Raw genomic sequence first — 19265 nt, 5'->3', positions numbered from 1 at the left:
ATTGAGCAGCTGTGCTATAGAAAGTTAAATCTTTCTAAATTAATGTGACAATATATGCACATGAGTATGTGCATGTGTACACTACATCATTAGTAAATTAGGAGGATGAAGTAAATGGCATATTTTTGGATTTCAAGAAGTGTTTTTGGCATTCCATTTCTGAAAGGTAATTAAAATAGTAATTCAGATCTATTTCAGTAGGTGTAGATGTACACTGAAAACTGAATAAGAGATCATAATTAGCAAGTTGCTATTCAAAAGCAATATGCCAAGTTAGGGAAGTAGTATCAAGAGGAGGACCCAAGAATTACATCTTGTATCTTATCCAGTAGGTGAGGCTTGTGATAAAAATATAGATGGCATGGGCAAAACTTATTTTTGTGTGAGTGCTATCCAGTAGCTGCAGCACAGGGATGGAAACCTGCAATGTACTGTACTCAGTGCCAGAGCTTAATGAGTTTAATTTTAAGTGAAGCATGGTGATTTTGTTAGAAACAAATATTTGATGTATGAAGGGTTGAGTATGCACTCTAAAAAGCTTTGGGGAGGATAAAGAGTGATTGCACAAAATTATTCAGGAAACATCACTATCCAGGGAAGGAACTGGCCACTGAGCGACCGAATAAAGAAGGCGAGGAAACGAGAGACAAAGCAGCACTTTGTGTAACTAGAGGCAGTCAGGAAGCAGGCATGCTGTGAGCAGCAGGAGAGAGGACTGTAGGAATTTTGTGCAACCAGAAATGTCTAGTCATTCAGTATGTCATGGAAACTGCAGATAAATCCAAGTGAATATTATAACAGGGAGTTGCTGGTTGTGAAAAGCTCTTCAGAGTGATCCACTTACCACCCTTCAAGAAGATTGTCAGGAGTTAGCAGGTGATCAAGGAGGTGGCATTCTGCTTCTGGTGGATGGAATACCAGAAGGGACTGCAACATCTAAGAAGGTTCTTTGAAGTAAATTAGTGCACGCTACCGCATATAGTCTGTACTAGCATAAATGACTGGGTTTAGTTTTTCAGAATACAACTAACTCTTGGAAATGTTGTTATGGTGCCAAAGAAGGTACAAGGTATGTTCTTAGATATCATTCATGTAAAATAGTATAGGAAGTCAAATTAGCAAAGAAACAAGTCTGTAAGCATTCTGCTAGGCAGATAAGTTTTGTAAGACTTGGGTCAATGAAATGCATGTCTGTATTCTTTGATGAAAAGAGACTGTATGGTTTGACTGTCCTCCAACTCACTGGAAGAGAAGCAACCTTCTAGATCTGTTGGACCAGAGTTTTTTCTGGTGGTACTAAACTAGCAACCAAGGGAAATTATTGAAAAGCGAGGAATAAAAACACTGGTTTAGCAGAGTCAAGGTGTTGACAATACAGTTAATCAAGGCAGCAAGGACTGAAAGAGTTCTTCAACTGCCTACTGCCAACTTGATAAGGCTGGCTAATAAGCAAGTAGCAATGGAATGCAATTGCTAATTTCTAAACCTGGAATTTCTTAGACTAGGAGGGAGGATTCCTGCAATTGGAATCAAATGTCAGAAGTAGGTTTGGAACAGCATTGTACAGCAGTGACAGAAATGACATTGCCTCTTTCCCCAGCTACTGAAGAAAATTATCTTGAAGGACAATTACTACCTAAAATAAACGTTGATGTGTTTGCTGATGTGTTTGCTATAGACTGTCAAATTCAGCTAAAGAACTGGATGAAATACTAAGTAGCCTGTTGTGTGTAAGGGAGAAGAAAAGCCTTGTGTGTGTGTAGAGCCTTCAACACAACTGTTCTATTGGTGGTTTCATTCTGATAGCATGAGAGCATATTTACAAATATTGAGTAGATGACAATATCTGAATCCAAGTCCTCATAACACTTATTAGGATAATATTTTACATCCATTCTCAGCAAATAAATAATTGAGCTCAGAACTAAACTCAAATGTTCCACAAGTGGAAATGCTGGTGCTTGAATATACCTCTCTTTGAAACGGAATAAAATTTGGAGATGGTCTGATATGTACTTCAGATTAGATATTTAAATAAATGGACTTCAATACCTATAATAACATCTGAAAGTGCTGTATCTTGGTACTTCCAGAAATGGTAAATCTCCCAGAATTTAAAACACTGTCACACTAACCCAGCTGAAAGAAAATCTGTGGATAAAAAAATTCAGACAATAATTGAGTTCTTTCTGTAAACAGCTAGAAAGACAAAATCCTATAGCTGAAAGGGAATGCTATGCTATTAAAAATTACAAAAATATGACATTACTTGCAATGAAAAGAAGTTGAAAAGTTGAAAGTTTACAATAGATAAAGAAAGCAAAAGAAATTAAGAAGAAATCAGCAGGAAGCCTAAGGAAATTTTCCAAGTGCATTAGTAGCAAAAACATCTTAGCAATGATATGAATCTGTTCTAGATATGTGTGGTAGGTTTGTCAGTAATAGAGACAAAAAGTGTTCAATAAATATTTGTCTTCTAGGAAAAAATAAACCAAACAATTGATATTTTACTGTCACATAGAAATAATGCAATAGTTTTGTTAACAATGCAAAAGTGTTGTGAAAGAGCAGTTATTAAAATGCCTACTTTGTAAAACAACTAGTCAAGATAGCTTGTTTTCAAGAATTTTGAAAGAACTATTTAAGGAACCTTGAAAGACATCCATGTTAAAATTATGCAGTAAGTGTCAGGATGCTGGGGAACTGGAAGAAAGTTAATGCTGCTGTATTTAAAAGGGGTAAGTGGAACATGCTGGACAACTGTACTTAATTACATTTGCCCTACTCCTACAAATAAGACTGCTTGATAATACAAAGATAGCTGTCTTAGCATCAATGAGTAAAAATAACAGAGTATTTGACATCGGATCAAAGAACTAGAGAAGGGTTTATAATCTAAAGGGCTTATTTGAAAAGACTTCTTGTTGCAGTGTCATTTTTTTAAATGTGTTTACCAGTTTGACAAAAGTCATAGTGTGGACGTTTCACCTTTATGTTCTTCAACTGATAACTCTACATGTGTATTTTAGTGAGTGCCTGGTACAAATCATTATGTTCCATGTGGGTTAAAAATGAAAGTATAAATAGGAATCATTATGGGAATTGTTGTCAGCTAGCTCTGCCTATAAGTTTCCTGTAAGAGTAAATTCTGGGTTATGTTCTATTTAGCAGTTTAGCAATAAGTCAGAAGACAACATTAAAACTGTACTGTTCTGCTGATAACTTAAGGTAGGAAAAAATAAGGCAGAGATCAACTCATCAATGCAATAAAATAAAACTATGTATCTCAAAGGGAGATACTACTTATATTGAAGGTAGGAATATCTGTTCTGGAATGGAATATGCCACAGAGAGACTTGATGTCAAGGTGAATGATTGATTAAAATAATTTTTTTTGGCCAAAATTACTGAGATTGTTGCATGGATGAATAGGGATGAGGAGGGAGCAGAATAGTCATTCTGCATAGCATGACATTAGTTGTGCACTGATGTTTGCCTTTCTGCCTTCTTCCCTGAAAAACTGGAGAGGGCTCTAGGAAGATCCTAAAATATCAGCTTATATAATAAGCTTTGGCAAAACTGAATTTGGTTGTTTTGTTCCACTTTCGACCATTACCTGCAATCTATCTAGACAGAGTACAATAAGAGTGATGAAATAAGCACGGGACATGGAGATGAACCAACTAATGAGCAAAGAATTAAAGAGTCTAATAGTGAGCAGCAGGAGATCAGTGACATTTTCAAGGTGAAAGATTAGTAGCTTAAAGCTGTAAATACTCATGAAGGAGAGAGATTATTTGTTGAGCTGAAAGTGGACAGTTTAGGAGTCATTGAAAAATACTTGGATAGGTAGGAGACAAAAGAGTCTTCTGCTTAGTCTGACTTCTTGACAGTCAGACGTATTACCCAGTACATTAGTTTATCCTTCTCAGAGAAGCAGTGAGAAATATTGAGTTACTATTTTGATATTAGATGGGGAAAAGCACTAGAAAATGCTCTAAAGGAAATCCCTACTTTGTCAGGAAGATGTCTTGACTGACCTGGAATTGATTTCCCATCGTGAGTTCTATAAGTATTTTCTGTAATTTTCTTCTCTTCTGCAAAGTAACATCAGGATTCAGGGAAAAAATCAGCTCTCCAGATATTTTTTTCCCTGTAAGGTACTGAAAGGAATGGAATTGCCTTCTCAGTGCTGGAGGCTTCTGATTTTACTGTGTCTGTACTTCATACAGAAAAAGAGATGGATTTGTGCTGTGCTGTTATAAGATCACGTATTTTTTTCTGTGACAGTTGAATATGTTATACTCACTGTTTCTTCCTGATCATTTTACGTTCCTTGATGGCACACTTAGTGTAAAATCATGAATCTCCTTCCTTTCCTTCTTATGGGTTTTTTTCCACTTAAATAATTGACTTTTGCTGATCAATGTAGAGAAATCATGATCTTGAAAAGCAATAGTCCTTATTATTTGTTTAAAGCTGAAATTCATGTCATACAAAAATTACATATAAATGTGTGAAAGGATTATCAGAAGCACCTCCACAGGCCCCAGTTTCTTTTGGAGACTACACTAGATTTTCAGCTCAATCAAAGAGGTTGGATGAATGAGAGAGAAAAATAACTGAGATATACAGTAAGAGCATAGCTTGGACTGGAGTGCTGCAAAGCTGCTACTGTGAGTCTTCTTCTGCTCCACCATAGCCAGAAATTCTTTGCTATGGGTGCATGTTTTTGTGGGTGAATATGAACAAATTCCTTGCCTAACACTGAGTCTAGGGTCTTCTGTTCAAGTGTATTTCACCTGTCAGTGAACTCAGCTGTAAAGACTGCCTTTCCTTCCTCTCATATGCTCAGTTTCTTAAGTGACATCTTCCCAGAGTGATGAGGGTTGTTACAGGCATTAGAATGAACACTTTTTTGTTTTTTGTCAAAATGAAGTAGGATGTATTTGTTGGGTTTTTTTACTTTGTTTATCTCAGCCATCACCAATGGCAATAGAGATTTTTTTTCCACACTAAAGGAGTAAATTCGTGTTGCAAGTAACTTAGGGCTCTGTTCATGGTAATGTGCCACTGGACCTTGTGCTTGCTAATGAGAAAGAATAGAAACATTCAGAAGGTGTTTGTAGTGGATGTACAAGTCAAATATATTGATTAAGTTTTAGATTTATGAGAAGGAATGTCTCTAGCAGAACTTCTCCTACGAATGTACTATGTTTTGTGGGTCCCACGATATTCAGGCTATTTCCAAAATACACAAGCAGCTTGGAGTGTGTGAGGAGATGAGTGGGTAGAATAGACTTTACAGAAAGCCCCGAGGGAAGTAAATACTGAAGCTGCAGCAGTGCTTAACAAAGGTTGGGAGATACAGGACTGAGCAACTTTTCAACAGGCACAGAACGTAAGTTGGGAGGAGCAGATTTCACTTGTCAAGTTCTTCTCCTTTCTGCAGCAGAATTTCTTTAAATATGGTGAAATAGATTCATTGGCAATATATGGTTGATTATTAGCATGGATTATTCATAAGGCAACCCTTTCATAAGGCTGGCCCATTCTTTCTGAGGATTTCATTCTGTTATTGAAGATACCTTACTTATCAGGGCAGTGTCCATGTCGTATGTGCAGTGCAGAATCAACTTTTCCAACAATTAGGTCCCTACATATATGAAAATAGGGGCAAGGAAAAATGTAGTGTTTGGCAATGGGTCTGTGGAGACCCCAAATCTGTCATCAGTATAGCATGTGTCTGCTCCAGCAAGATGCTATTCCGTTCAAAAGTTATCCTTCTCTGGAACCCATTGAATAACATAATAGAAGTCTTTAATAATATAAAAGAAGATAGAAGGATACAGCATTTTCATACATGAAATATTTCACAGCATTTTATTCACTGTATGATGCGCGTTGTCATATGTATTAAACTGAAAATTGTTATAGCAGTGTGAAATCAAACCAGATATTACTGAAAAACTATACACAGTAGTAAGTGAAAAAGTTGAACACACATTGAAGTTTGGGAGGCTTTGCTTTTTATAGATCCTGGTGTGTGTTTTCCTAATATTACATAATATTACTCTTCAAATTAGTTCTGTTGAGAATATCTCAGCTGTTAACTGTGGTGTATCTATACACCTTTGTATATCAACTGCAATTCATGTGATTAGGATTCCTGCCCTCTGACATGATCTGACATTTTTATACTGCTGAGCTCATAACCCATGTGGTCGAGGTTTGAGAGACTTCATTTTGAATCTCACTGTCTGTGAACATCTTTTGAAAACAAATGTTTATTTTAGCCAACTTGTCCATGATTTCTACAAAAGACTGGAAACTATCTTAAATACAGATTACTGCATGCTTAGTTTGGGACTTGTGTATTTTCACATACACAGGTTAGACAAATAAAATAGCCATTGTTGGTGTGAGTTATTCTGAAGAGAACTCCGAAGGTACAAAATATTTAATTGACGGAAATACTACACTGGATAGTAATTTTGATACATTTGTTTTATTTTGAATAACAAAGATGATTCAGAAGTATGCCTCCATTTAAAACTAGCTAATCTTAGCATGTTGGATCTACTTTTCATGTTGGTGAAATGGAGAATATTTTCTATGCCGTTTTATATATTCTGAGGTTTTGGTCTTTTTCTCCAGCACAACCAAAGTTTACATCAGGACTCTACATTTTTATGTGAATAAAAATGCACAGATGTGTGTAAATTGGTGCTATAATTATGATCAAATATCAGTTATTAATGGAGGTTTTTATAGATCCATGACAAAGGAATCCCAGAGACAGAGCAGCACAGGGGGATTAATATGAAGGGTATTAGAGAGAGTACATATTACTGTGAATCAGATAGAGGAAAGTTATTGATTGCTTTGAAAAACCCAGCCTTCATGCCTGGCAGTAGGAAAAAAACCTGTTTCCTGGTTGTGTGCAGTGATGGAAAGTTTCATTAGTGTTAGTTTCAGATGGAGTGTTCTCTTGTGGTGAAGATGAGAGCCCTTAAGCACATCCTCGCAGAAGACTGGGGATAAATCCATGTCATGTAGTGTACAGATAGCATGTGTTTTACAGCTGAACTCTTTTTCTAATCATAGAATCATAGAATCATGGAATCATGGAATGGTATGGGTCAGAAGAGGCCTTTAAAGTTTATCTGTCCAACCACCCTGTCATAGGCAAGGACATCTTTTTCACTAGATCAGGTTGCTCAAAGCCCTGTCCAGCCTGGATACTTTAGAGGAGTCATTGTTGGCTGGCAGGTAGATGTGCTGTTACTGCAACACAGACAATACTGGAATGTGCAGTGGCTAGAGGTTATATACTAGTAAAGATGGGAGTGTGTAAGAATAATAGAGAACATATTAATAAGTGAAATATTTTGTTGTGGTTATGTTTCTGGGAAGTGGTGGGGCTATCCTGAAACATCATCAGCTGTACTGCACCAAGAACTGCAATGAGGATGAGAGTACTATAACAGAGCTTTGTTAAATATGTGCTCGTTCTTAACAATATGGGAGCATAGTTTTGTACAGAAACATCAAACGCATCCTCTGTTCTTTTTATTTTGTTATAGCTGTTCTCTCCTGTTCTGGATCACAAGAAGAAAACTCTTCTTCACCAAATCCACCTCAGAAGCTCTCCCTGATAAAAAATAGGATGGTTTCATTGCATCAGCCTGCTAAACCAGGTACCACAAGTCTTCTTCCCTCCATCTTCCTTATTTCTCCTTCAGAGTCTAGATGTAAGATAGATGCCAGCAATCACAAGCACCCTTTACCAGAAAGCTGTGACACTTTGACTGGAAATGGAGCAATGACTCAGAAAGGCCAGAGTAAACTTAAGGGAATCCCTTACTTCCGTATTAAACAAACCCAAACCCAAACAAAACAAAGCAAGCAAACAAAACCACAAAAAACCTGTTCAACACCCCCAAAAAATAAAACCAACCAAACAAACCCTAAACAAAACCCATCCCCAACACAGTAGGAAAAGAAAAAAAAAAATAAAAAAGGAAAAAAACATAAAATATTTTCCATTGAGCACACTGAAATTCACCAGATTTAGGATTGGGAATTCCTAAAATAAAAGCCAATTAGTGGAGCTGCTTTCCTACAACTGTAGAACAAACTGTCTTTCTTGAAACTAAATGAATATTTTTTTCAACTGGAATTTTCTTTATCTAGGCATTGTAAAAGCACAGTGAGCTATGCTTTTTAAATTTGTGTCTGTTGCCTCTTGTCCTGTTAGTAGATGCTACTGAGAATTGCCTGGCTCCTCTTCATTCTCTCTCATCAATGTGTTTGTACACAGTCATAAAATCCCCCTGATCCTTCTCTTCTACAGACTTCAACAGTCCCAGCTCTGTCAGCCTCTCCTATAATGAAAGATGCTTCAGTCCCTCAGTCTTCTTTTTGGACCTGTGCTGGACTTGTTCCTGTAAGTCTGTATCTTTCTTGTACTAAGGAGCCCAGAGCTTGAGCACAGTACTCCAGATGTGGTCTCACCAGTGCCAAACAGAGAGGAAGAATTACCTCTTCATCTACTGGCAGTGTTCTTTCTAATGCAGCCCAGAAAGCTGTTGGTTGCCTTTGTTCTGAGTGCATTATTTACTCATGGAGAGCTTGTCCACCACATCACCCAAAGTCCTTCTCTTCAGAGCTGCTTTCCAGCCAGTCAGGCCCTGGTGCAGGGAGTTATACCTTCCGAGGTGCAGCAGGAGTTGGCTTTTTCTTCAAGGGGTTCCTATTGGCCTGACCCTCAGCCTGTCTGGGTTGCTCTGAATGGCAGCACAGCCATACGGTGTGTTGGCCTCTCCACCATGTTTTGTAACCACTGTGAACTTGCTGAGGGTCCACTCTGCCCCCTTCTTCAGGTCATTAATGAAGATGCTAAACAATAAAGAAAGGTCTGTGGTGCTAGAGAAGTCATACATTCCTCCCAGGAAGTGGATAGGTGACCTAGCCTTGCCTGGCTAGACAATGTTGCTTACAGTACCATCTTGCAAATGGTATCTAATTCTTTAAAGTCCTCAGTGACATACCATGGACTGCCAGTGAGCTTTCTTCAATCTAAACTTCCTCAGAGTGTTTTTATAATGTCTTAAGATATGCCCTTTGCTGATTGTAGTAATATAGATCTATTTCTCTATTATACTTAGTTTTACCTTTTAATTTCTGTCATATTGTTCCTTTTTGCTGACTTGAACTTGTTCTCCAAGTTCATAGGTGCTAAGCAAAGCTGGATATGAAACATCTGTAAGGTGGTACACAGCAGTGTCAGAGGTTTCAGCTTCCACTTTCTCTTTCACTGTGACCATGAATGTACCCAGATCTTTAGCTCTGTGATTTATGTTAAACAACAGCTTCTTGTTGATCAGTCTTTCCACCACAATGCAATAACGGAAAAAACAGTAGTTTTTTTTACTGGATGTAAAAAGCTTTCCTGATGTGTTTCAGACTCTTCCAGGTATTCAGACCCTCTCCACCCTCAGCTTGTGGCAGACAGGCTTTATAAAGCCTAGACAGTATGTGAAGTAGGTGCTTTTCAAGGGGAAAGTTGTATTCACCTGTGTGAGCTGCCAATTACCTTGTTATGTGAGGCATGTTCAAAGGATTAAATCTGCATTGGTACAGTCCTTGCTACTGCAAGTGGAGGTATTGGTAACATTTTAATGAAATTATTTTGTCATAAATAATAGTTTCAGTTCAAGTAACTGTCTATTAAAAAAACAGAAGGAATTTTTTCTTTCCTGAGCTTTCATTTTGGTCTCTTCCACTGTCATACTGTTGTGAGAGAAATTGCTTTCTGGGTTTTATGATCAACTAGAAAATTATCTGATAAAAATATTACTTGTACTGACAATGAGACTGTGGATGCTAAGTTAACCTGTCAAACTTCAATAAATTTGTAACAGCTCAGCAGGTGTGGATCAGGAGGACTCTGCTTTGTCTCACACAGCAATGGAGTTTCTGAGCTATTCAGATCCTTAAAGCTGTTTTAACTGGATCATCAAACCATAGCCTGAAGCTGTGCACAGACATTTTTCCCCAGATCCAGCAGAGCCAGGAGAGTGTCTGGTGTCTTCCTTCCTGGGCCCTGCTGTAGTCTGGCATTTCATACACAGGCACACACATGCACAATTTGCCAGTTCATCTGCTTGTGGCTTCCATTTGAAAATGATAGGCTGAACACTGTAGCACGCCTTTGCTAAGCTGTGTGCATTGGATAAGTTGGGCTAAGAAGATATTTGGATGGTTCACCAAGGATTGAGAAAGGCAGCAATCTCCATTTCTAATAGGCCAGACAGGGCTAGAGAGTGTCCAAAGCAATTGCAGAGGAGATGAGGAGCAATTCTGTAACATCCATGTTTCTCTTACCCAGGTACACTGGGTAGTGTGTTGTAAAAACCAAGTTAGAATTAACTTCAATAATTACTTGTCTCTGTTGCTTCTGTTTCCTTTTTTTTTTCTGAAAGTTTAGGTGAAGTATAGGAAATCTTGCAGAGGCTCTTATGTTTTTTATTCGTGCCCCACCCGTGTCGCCTGTACAACCGCATGTCCTTGTTATATCCCTAACCTTAACTCTGTTCTTCATACCTGCCTGTTCTCTTCTACAGGAATAGGACTACCAAAGTGGTAACTTTATGTCATTCATGTTTGGAAGGTCTGAATACCCTCAGAACATCAGGATCCTAAATATGAATGTTTAGTCTCTTGCTATTTCTCATATGGCCCGGGGATGCTCCAGTTATTACTGTAATATTATTATTACTACTGAAAATAAATATCATGAAAGTTAATATCAGCTTACCATATCTATTCAGCTCCACTCTGTGTGTGGTAGAGCTTCATGCAGCTAACATCCCTTCAGGGAGTTTATATTAGATTGATGAGAGAATAGAGAATTACTTTTTGTCTGGCTTATAACATGCTGATTAAGAAAAATTCTGGCCAGGATGATCTAGTGTTTTCAGTACTGCAAACAGACTCTGGAGTTTGTTAAGAGGGTGTTCTTATCCATCCTTCTGGAGGAAAGCAAGACTGTTTTTAAATAAAAGATTATGTGAAGCTTGCGTTGCTCAGCTATTCTGCTTGAGACCCTGTCAAGCTCTTTCTGTTGCTGAGAGAGGGTTGACCTTGGAGTATCAGTTGTTTCTCTCTGCCAAAATACTAAATCCGTAGAGTTTCAATATCCTTGTTGCACTAGATATTATTCTCGTTCAGGATTTTGTGTACTTCTGGTCTAGACCTTCCACTGACATAAATTCACTGTTAGTACCAGTGGGAGGATGCTGACTTACACCTGTGAAGAATTTGCAGGTTAGTTTTTCATTCTGGCATGTTCTTTGACCTGTTGTCTGAGAGATTCTGTTGTTATTGCCCAAGATGAACTTTCTTTTTCCCTTCAACTCTTCCCTTTCTTGAGAGATACAGCCTCCATACACTGTACATCTGTTCATTCATTTGTCTGTGTTACCCTTGCCCCTTGAGCTGCGGTAAAGCCTCAATGAAACCTTTGGTTTCTTGTAACAGAAATCTCTTGTATCATCGGCTCAAGCTGTTCATGGGTGACGTCTACAGACAGTTTTGGAAAACCAGACTGGGTGTTATCGTCCGCCGGTGTCCTGGTGTCTCAGGAGAGGCAGCAGCTGCTTCTGGAAAACAGTTTCTCCTGTGGAGATGTTGAAGGTAGGCAGTGTTACAGTTCCCCTTGAATGGATATCTGCTTTTTCCCAGCCCTGGTTGCAGCTGTGGGTGGCAGCAGCAGGAGTCAGCAGGCGTCAGCAGGCTGAGACCTCAGGTCAATGTGACTGAAAACACCACCATATACTGGTTATGATGCAGTACTCCTAAAGGTGTTGTCAGTGCCCAAGAGTCAAAAAAAGCCATGTAATGCATGTATGCTGCCTAAGTTGTGTGTGTATGTATATACCCTGTAAACAGGTAGCCCCATCATGTACTCATTTTGTATCTCCTCATTTTGAGATAAGCTACTTTTGCTTGCAGTGACTGGATTTTTCTTAGGAAACTCAACCCTTCACAAACCAGAGCTGGCTCCACATGTCCGCTGTCTGACTTGCAAAGTCTTTGGATTTTGTTTTGTCGGGCTTCACTTTGCTTTGTTTGGTTTCTTCTCTTCTCATTTCTTCTATCACTTCTTTACCTAAACCCCTAATTTTTACTTTATTCTCCTTTCTCTCTTATTTTTTTAGGGTTTTGTGCATAGTCCTGTCTTTTATCCTCATGATTCCTTTCTTCAAACTCCTCATCTATTTTCCTCTTGTTATCGCTCTTCCATCCACACTGCATGTCTCTTGTTTTGTTTTGTTTTGTTTTTCTCTCCTCACAGGGGACATTTTCCTTCTGAACACCAGTAGGCTCCCAGATAGATGTGAGTTCAGCCTGCATAGCCCCATCCTGCTTGGGAGTTTGGACTCCTGCTTGCTGGAACTGGCCATATGTTCACAGGATGCTGTTCCTCTCCTTCAGAGGTTCACAGTTGACATCAGATATGTGGAGACAAACAAAAATACAGTGATTTCTCTGAGAGTTGGCCATGATGAGAATGCTGGGTAAGATAATCAGTTTTCAACTGTTACTCCTTTGAATTGCAAGGTAGAATGGAGTTCATTCAGGCTGCTTTTTATCGGTGTCTTCTCCCTTCTTGTGATCACTGCTGCTATTACATAAGAAAATGAAGGTAGAAAGGACTGAAGCACACAGCGTCCTGACAGAATGTCCACAACAGACCCAGGTTTTATGTGTCCTCTTTGCAAAGAACACACTAGCATAGGACTTACTCTTCTTCCCTCATATTTAGAAGGGTGAAGAGTGGTTAATGCTCTCATTGATGCAAGAACTACAGCTGTAAAATGAGTTTAGTCCAAAGACTGACTTGGTAACATGACTGATATCTCTAAGGATTCATTGGGTCCTATCATCGTTACAATGGTCACAGTTCTCATGTTGAGGTGGGGTAATTTTACCTTTTTAGTAATTCCATCCTTTCTAGTAGGTTCAGAAGCATCCACTTTTGCTTCATTTGTAGAGTTCAGGGAGGGGAAAAACTGGGGTTAGAGGTAAGAAGAGGTAAAGGAAAACAAAAGAAAGGGTAGAAGCCCCAGATCTTATCCTCTATTTGCTTTGATCTTCCCAATATTTTACTTTTTAATTCCTGTGTGTAGCAGAATGCAGTAAGAAGGAGAAATGGGCAAAGAGAACAAATCACAACAGGAAAAGAAGGAGAAAAGTCCACATGTCATCTAATTTTGCCATTTTCCATGTGCTTGTTTTTCCTTTGCTGCAATCCAACTTGTAAGAACCTGGGTCATACACACAACAGTTTTTTATTTCCATCACCTGACTGACTCCCGTGGAGAACTTAAGCATTAGATCCCAGTTCATGTTTTCTTTGAATTCTTTGGCACTCCCCAGGCTGCCATGGAGATCTGTAGCCAAGAGTCCCAGTCAGCCAAAGATAGCAGAGTTTGACTAAAAAAACTTTTTTTTTTTCAGATCTCAGTCTCTCTTTCTCTCTTTCTCTCTTTCTCTCTTTCTCTCTTTCTCTCTTTCTCTCTTTCTCTCTTTCTCTCTTTCTCTCTTTCTCTCTTTCTCTCTTTCTCTCTTTCTCTCTTTCTCTCTTTCTCTCTTTCTCTCTTTCTCTTTCTCTCTTTCTCTCTCTCTTTCTCTCTTTCTCTCTTTCTCTCTTTCTCTCTTTCTCTCTTTCTCTCTTTCTCTCTTTCTCTCTTTCTCTCTCTCTCTCACTTTTATCTGTTGCTCAGTTCCTTCCCGGCTACTCCTTCCCCATCTTCTTGCCAATTTAGCAGGGAATCTGTTGCATTTTCTGGGATTAGTTTCTAATGTCCTTTTTTACTTGCTCAAAGCTGCCTTTGCTGCTTTTAGTATTTAAGAGGCTTCTGCAACTGCAGCTGCAGCTCCATTTGCCTATGTAAACTCAGAAAATACCCTTTTGCTACTCCTAGCTGGCCAGACCAGGCTTTGCTAGCATTTGCTGCAGTGTCTCTGGAATGGATCATAGACGTTGTTTAGCAGCTTATTTGAGCACTGCAAAACAATTTTAAGTGAAATCAAGATTACCATCTCTCTAAAAGTGACAGTATTTAGAGTTATTAGAATGGAGTTAGCTTCACTGGAAGTTGGCATAGACACTGGTATTACTTTTTCTTAGTGAGTGAAGTGGAACGTTGGTAAGCTCAGAAAGTTTACTCTTCAGATTTTAAACATGGAAAGTGACTGAGTCCTGTCTGAAATCAAGATAGAAAGGAGGGATAGAAAAGACACAAACGAGAGATAGAAACCCTGTTAGATAAAATACCCTTCCTTTTCCCCCTCATTAGAGGGAAACTCTTTAAAATCTTGATACAATTCAGAAAAAAATCTGACCATGCAGACAGAGTAGAATTTGTTTCCAACACAGTGATTGAGCTGCTTCTTGCTAGGCAGGTAACCTGAAATGAACATTCTCTCTGTGACTAAGATTTTAACAATATTGCTTGCTGAGAAGTGAAATCACCCTGAAGTGCTGCCACTTTACAGGGTCTTTCCATATGGAATAGGAGTTCTACAAGCTTTTCTGTGTCAGCCAAACACTGCTATGCAATTTCGAGCAGAACAAGGACGACAACGAGCACACGGCCTTGAGATAGATGCCCATGTGTAGTACATAGTGTAAGCATTGACAATCACTACCAAGGGATTGTCTTGAGATCAGAGTAGAAATTTAGACATAAAAAAAATGCTAGGTGGCACTTTTTTCAGATAATCATGCACTCTAGAAGGTCCTGTTTCGGTCCCTCTTGACACCTCTCAGTTCCATGGTCAAGCTACATTTCATCATAAACTTCAGCTCCTTCAGTGAACTATCCTCTCTCTGGACCTGGAAATCTTCTCCTGAAGTTTTCTCCTTCAGGATCCATGAACTACACAGTTCTCAAAAGTTTAGATATATGTATAAGAGAAAATTGCTGGCTGTCCCGTCCACCTCACTAACTGCTAGGATTTATCATTAGATTGATAGTACTGAAGCTGCCAGTATTTTTTTTCACATGTATACCTGAAAGAATAAAGAAACAGATGGACTTTCAGCTCCACGTCCTCTGAATAAGTTGGACAAAGTCACAAAGTGACAGTATTTATTGTTATACACTACACCTGTACATTATGGTTTTCCGAGTCATTACCATTAGAGGGAGACCTGCTCAGGGATTGAGGCGCTTGAGATTCTATGTATTTACAAAAAATATATAAAATTATATTTCTCATTATATGCATAAAGCTCAAACATCAAGAGCCTGTGACCTTGCTTGCAAGTCCAAGCCTTCTTTGTCTGGTACTTAGCTCATAAAGCTGTCTTCACTTTCTCAGGGTTGCAGTTTTGGCACTTGTTCAGGTTACAACTAAGGTCTTTTTACCTTTATTTATTTATTTATTTATTAACATTTTTGCTATTTTGCTTATCCCACCTTTTTGTCTTTAGCACACAGTTCCAGAATCAGCTACAGCTGAAAATTCTTGAGTCCTTTGTGTTTTTGACTGGTTTCACGTGTTTGCGTTTGTTGTGGACCACAATTATTTCAGTGTTGTCAGACAAAACTATTTCAGTAAGGGGCTAGTTTCTTTCAACTCTAAGTCCTCACACTTCAGTAAAAATAAAAAAGCATCATTTGGAGCAGGGATAGTATTTTCCCTTTCTGTGGTCAATAAGATAAGGTGATTTCATTCTGTTTTTATTCTGAAATATAATGCGCTGGCCATGGTAGTCTTGGTAGGTCAGAAAACAAAGAGTTCACAGCCATGTGCACACATGGGTTTTCAGTTATCCAACCTCATAAAACTGCTTATTTCTTAGGTTTTTGTCTTCTCTCTATTTCTGGAGGGGTGGTGGTGATAAAATGCTCCACCACCTTCTGAGACACTGGTCGAAACTTGCCATTTTTGACACTTCTCTTCTACTAGTGTGATTGCTTTTATCCACAAAAGTTATTTAACTTCTCCTGCTGTACAGATGACAAGGGAGTAGTCTGGTAAAGGTCCTCAGAAAATGCCTAATGCATGCTGACAACAATGAGCACAGCCGTTTCAATTAAAAAGAGAATCTAGAAAAGGTGAGGCTGTCCAGCTGTTATATAAGACTATGACTTTTGAACACTAATCTGGGAGCATGATTTAGTTAGTGTCCCTCATGCACCTGTTGAACTTGCACCCAAAAATACACTGGGCCAAAGAATAACCCTCTAACTAGTTGGTGAAGGCAAGAGAGGTGGGCATGTATTCTACTCTCTCCTCTATTTTCTTTTAAATCCAGTGGTTAGAACTGTATGCTTGTGAGGACTTACAGACAACAGCTTCCTTTATGTAGAAAACTAATGTAAAACTCCTAATTTTTATGTTAACTGATTAACTGTAGAAGCATCTACCATATGCAGCTTCGTGCAATAACCCATGCAGTGAGTCACCCTAATTTAGAAAATGTTTCAGCTTTTGTGTTCTCCTGTATTGCATTTTTCACTCTTAATGAAGAAATGGTTATTCTTTATATTAAATCTTTCTAAAATTAATTCTCAGTCACCTTTGTTGAATATGGAAAGCCATGGCATAGAAAGGATTGGTAAGGAGAGGGAGGAAAACATTTGTTCAGCAGAGGAGATTGAGAGGCTAATGAAAACCAAAAGTTGAAATTACAAATCAAAAGCTGAAATTAGAAGTTTGCAGGGTGAATCTTGAATTCTCTTGCCTTAAGCATTAAGTGTTTTGCAACTCCAAACTTTCTATCCATGCAAATTTCTCAAAATTATGTCATGCCCCGGTAGCTCTTCTGTGTGTACAAATCAATTTTAACATCTCTGTTTAGAAGAAGAGTAATATTACCTCATTACTTGAGATCTGGTTTGACATAAAATCAATAGTAAAATTATTGCCAAGCTTAGCTTATCTGGAAGCCTGCTGCAATGATCCATCTTCTGCTAGATCAGCAATGGGCTTCATTCCTGATTCCATTAAGAAAATTACATTGGCTCTGACTAGCCCCTGTTTCAGTAGTGGGACCAAGAAAAAGAGGTGTAATTATTTACAGCTTTAGAAATCTTGCTGCAGTTGGATCTAGGGGGTGAGGCTTTCTCTTAAGGGGAATACCATGATGATGATGATAAGATTCGATACATGGAAGTACTGTGTGATGCAAAGCTACTTGTCATTTTTGCAGTCTCTGGATGCTTGAAAGCTTTTGCTATGGTGTTATAAATGGAGCAAATTCCAGTACCAGAGATACTTCAGTGCAGAGCTAGGATGTTTCATGGAACCTTAGGGCTCAGAAGAGTTGCCAGTTCACAGTAGTAGTAGTTCAAGATGGTGGCCTTACTTTTCTACCAGATGCCACAGTTCTCCCAACAGAGCTGACAGAATGGTCTGGTCTTCCTAATTCATGGTATTTCAGAGGTTGGTTTACTGACTTGGATGACTAGTAGTTTTGATTTGTTTTGATATACACAGCAAGTTCCAAAGTGTCTGGCTCATAAAACAGATAGGATTAAGGGGCAGCAGCTGAACTAATTATTGCTTTCAGCTGTGGGGCTCTTTAGTTGCTACTACTAAATGTAACACTGTGAATCAGAGGCTGTGTGGCACAGGTTCCTGCGCTCAGGGGTATGTTAACATTGGCAATACTGTGATGTCTCAGCTGGAGGGTGGGTTGTGACTTGGTAGAGATTATGCCTCAATGCTTGGAAAGTCTGCTATGCCTAATGGGTAAATTTAAAATATTTTTAGAGTGTCTTTACCTTTAGTGGCTCATTGAATTAATTTGATAAAGGCCCATTCATTTTTGTGGCCAATAGGATGCAATAGGGATATGAACAAAGCTGTGCCATGTGGCAGGAGGGATTCAGTTCTGGCTCAGTGCCAGCTGGTCTCAGATGTGATCTCACAGTGTGATGGGGGGGGGATATATTTATAAGAGTATTTATGTGATATATACAAAATGAAAGAGCAACAGTTGTTCTCCTTTTTTGGGGAGTAGAGGTGGTGCAATTATAATTTTTACAATTCTGAAGCTGAGTTAAAGTATATTGAACTAATTAATATATTATGGTGAATATATTATAACAAGTGTTTGCATTATTGTCAATTCCAGATGAGTTTTGGGTATTTGTGGATAATTATGTGTATGTACAATAGTGAAAGCGGAAGGTAGGTGGATGCTATAGAAGGGACAGTAAGACACTCTATACAGAAAAAGGTATATAATAGGTTTACAAAGGGAATAATGCAAATTAAAGTTGCTTTGGATTTTTTACCAGTTGCAAATGAGGTGGTCTGTGATTTTCATATTGAGTCCAGTAGAAATGTGTTTGTAGTCTGGGTGTTGCCTTCTTATGTATTTCTAGTGCAGGATGAGGGCTAAATGATCATGCAGCTGAAGGCATTTCTCAAATGAAAAGTAATACTAAAGCAAAACTTGAGCAACCTATCTTTACACTTAATGCCTTCTTATCAGCCCACTGGCACTGACTTAGGTCACTTGTCCAGTAGAGCCCTGTCAACATAAGCAGTGTGTGCAGTATGGGTAAATTTATCTCCCTATGGAGAAAGAAGAGAGCTTACAACAAGAATTCCTTTGTCACTATCCTTGCTACAATCCTTTTACAAAATAGTAACATGTAGTTTTAACTGTATTTTATTGTCTTGTTAATATGAGGCACAAGAAGAGTTATTTAAAATAAAAATAAAGTAAAAATACTTGTAATAACCCTGATGTATTTTTTTAAATAACACCTAAATACCCTGACTTTGAATGAGGTATTTCAAAAATTCCCATTTCATATCTCTGCAGTTTTTGATGTCTTATAACCATCTTTAAAATCAGTGTGCATGGAGCCATCTGTCTTTCTCTGAACTGTCACAAGTGCTGTACAGTTGAGAAACTTTTGTAGTCTAGAGCCTATGGCATTTGTTCTGTAGTGAAATATAAATGGCCAGTGCAATCTGCATTTCCTGAACACCACTTCTCTTCTTCCCCTTGCTATATTGGGTGCATAGTGGTTTGTTGAGGTGGGAAATTAGACAGACAACACACAGGAAAAGTTTCTCACTCTTGACACAACCCAGAAACATTCAGGGCCAGACACTTCCAGAACATGCAATGTCAGTGTTGGTTTGAGGAGATCTAGAGACTTGTGCAGCTGTGTGGTTGATCTGTACTTTCAAGAGCAAACAAAACACAACTATGTGTGTGGAAA

General features: G+C 38.6%; 1 protein-coding gene across 1 annotated transcript in view; it reads left to right on the top strand.

Moving 5' to 3' along the window:
- Positions 1 to 19265, top strand: part of LTK (leukocyte receptor tyrosine kinase) — a 95603-nt gene that overhangs the window by 35295 nt on the left and 41043 nt on the right. The window contains exons 2-4 of the mRNA XM_027887871.1: positions 7587 to 7700; positions 11545 to 11700; positions 12362 to 12584. Coding sequence (XP_027743672.1) covers positions 7587 to 7700; positions 11545 to 11700; positions 12362 to 12584 — 493 coding nt within the window. The remainder of the gene's footprint in view (positions 1 to 7586; positions 7701 to 11544; positions 11701 to 12361; positions 12585 to 19265) is intronic.

Source organism: Empidonax traillii, unplaced genomic scaffold, assembly GCF_003031625.1.
Source record: "Empidonax traillii isolate 1590-97213 ecotype Southwest subspecies unplaced genomic scaffold, ASM303162v1 scaffold11:size2795301, whole genome shotgun sequence".
NCBI lineage: Eukaryota > Metazoa > Chordata > Aves > Passeriformes > Tyrannidae > Empidonax > Empidonax traillii.
The sequence above is the reverse complement of the archived record's forward strand: the minus strand, read 5'-3'. Positions and strand labels throughout refer to the sequence as shown.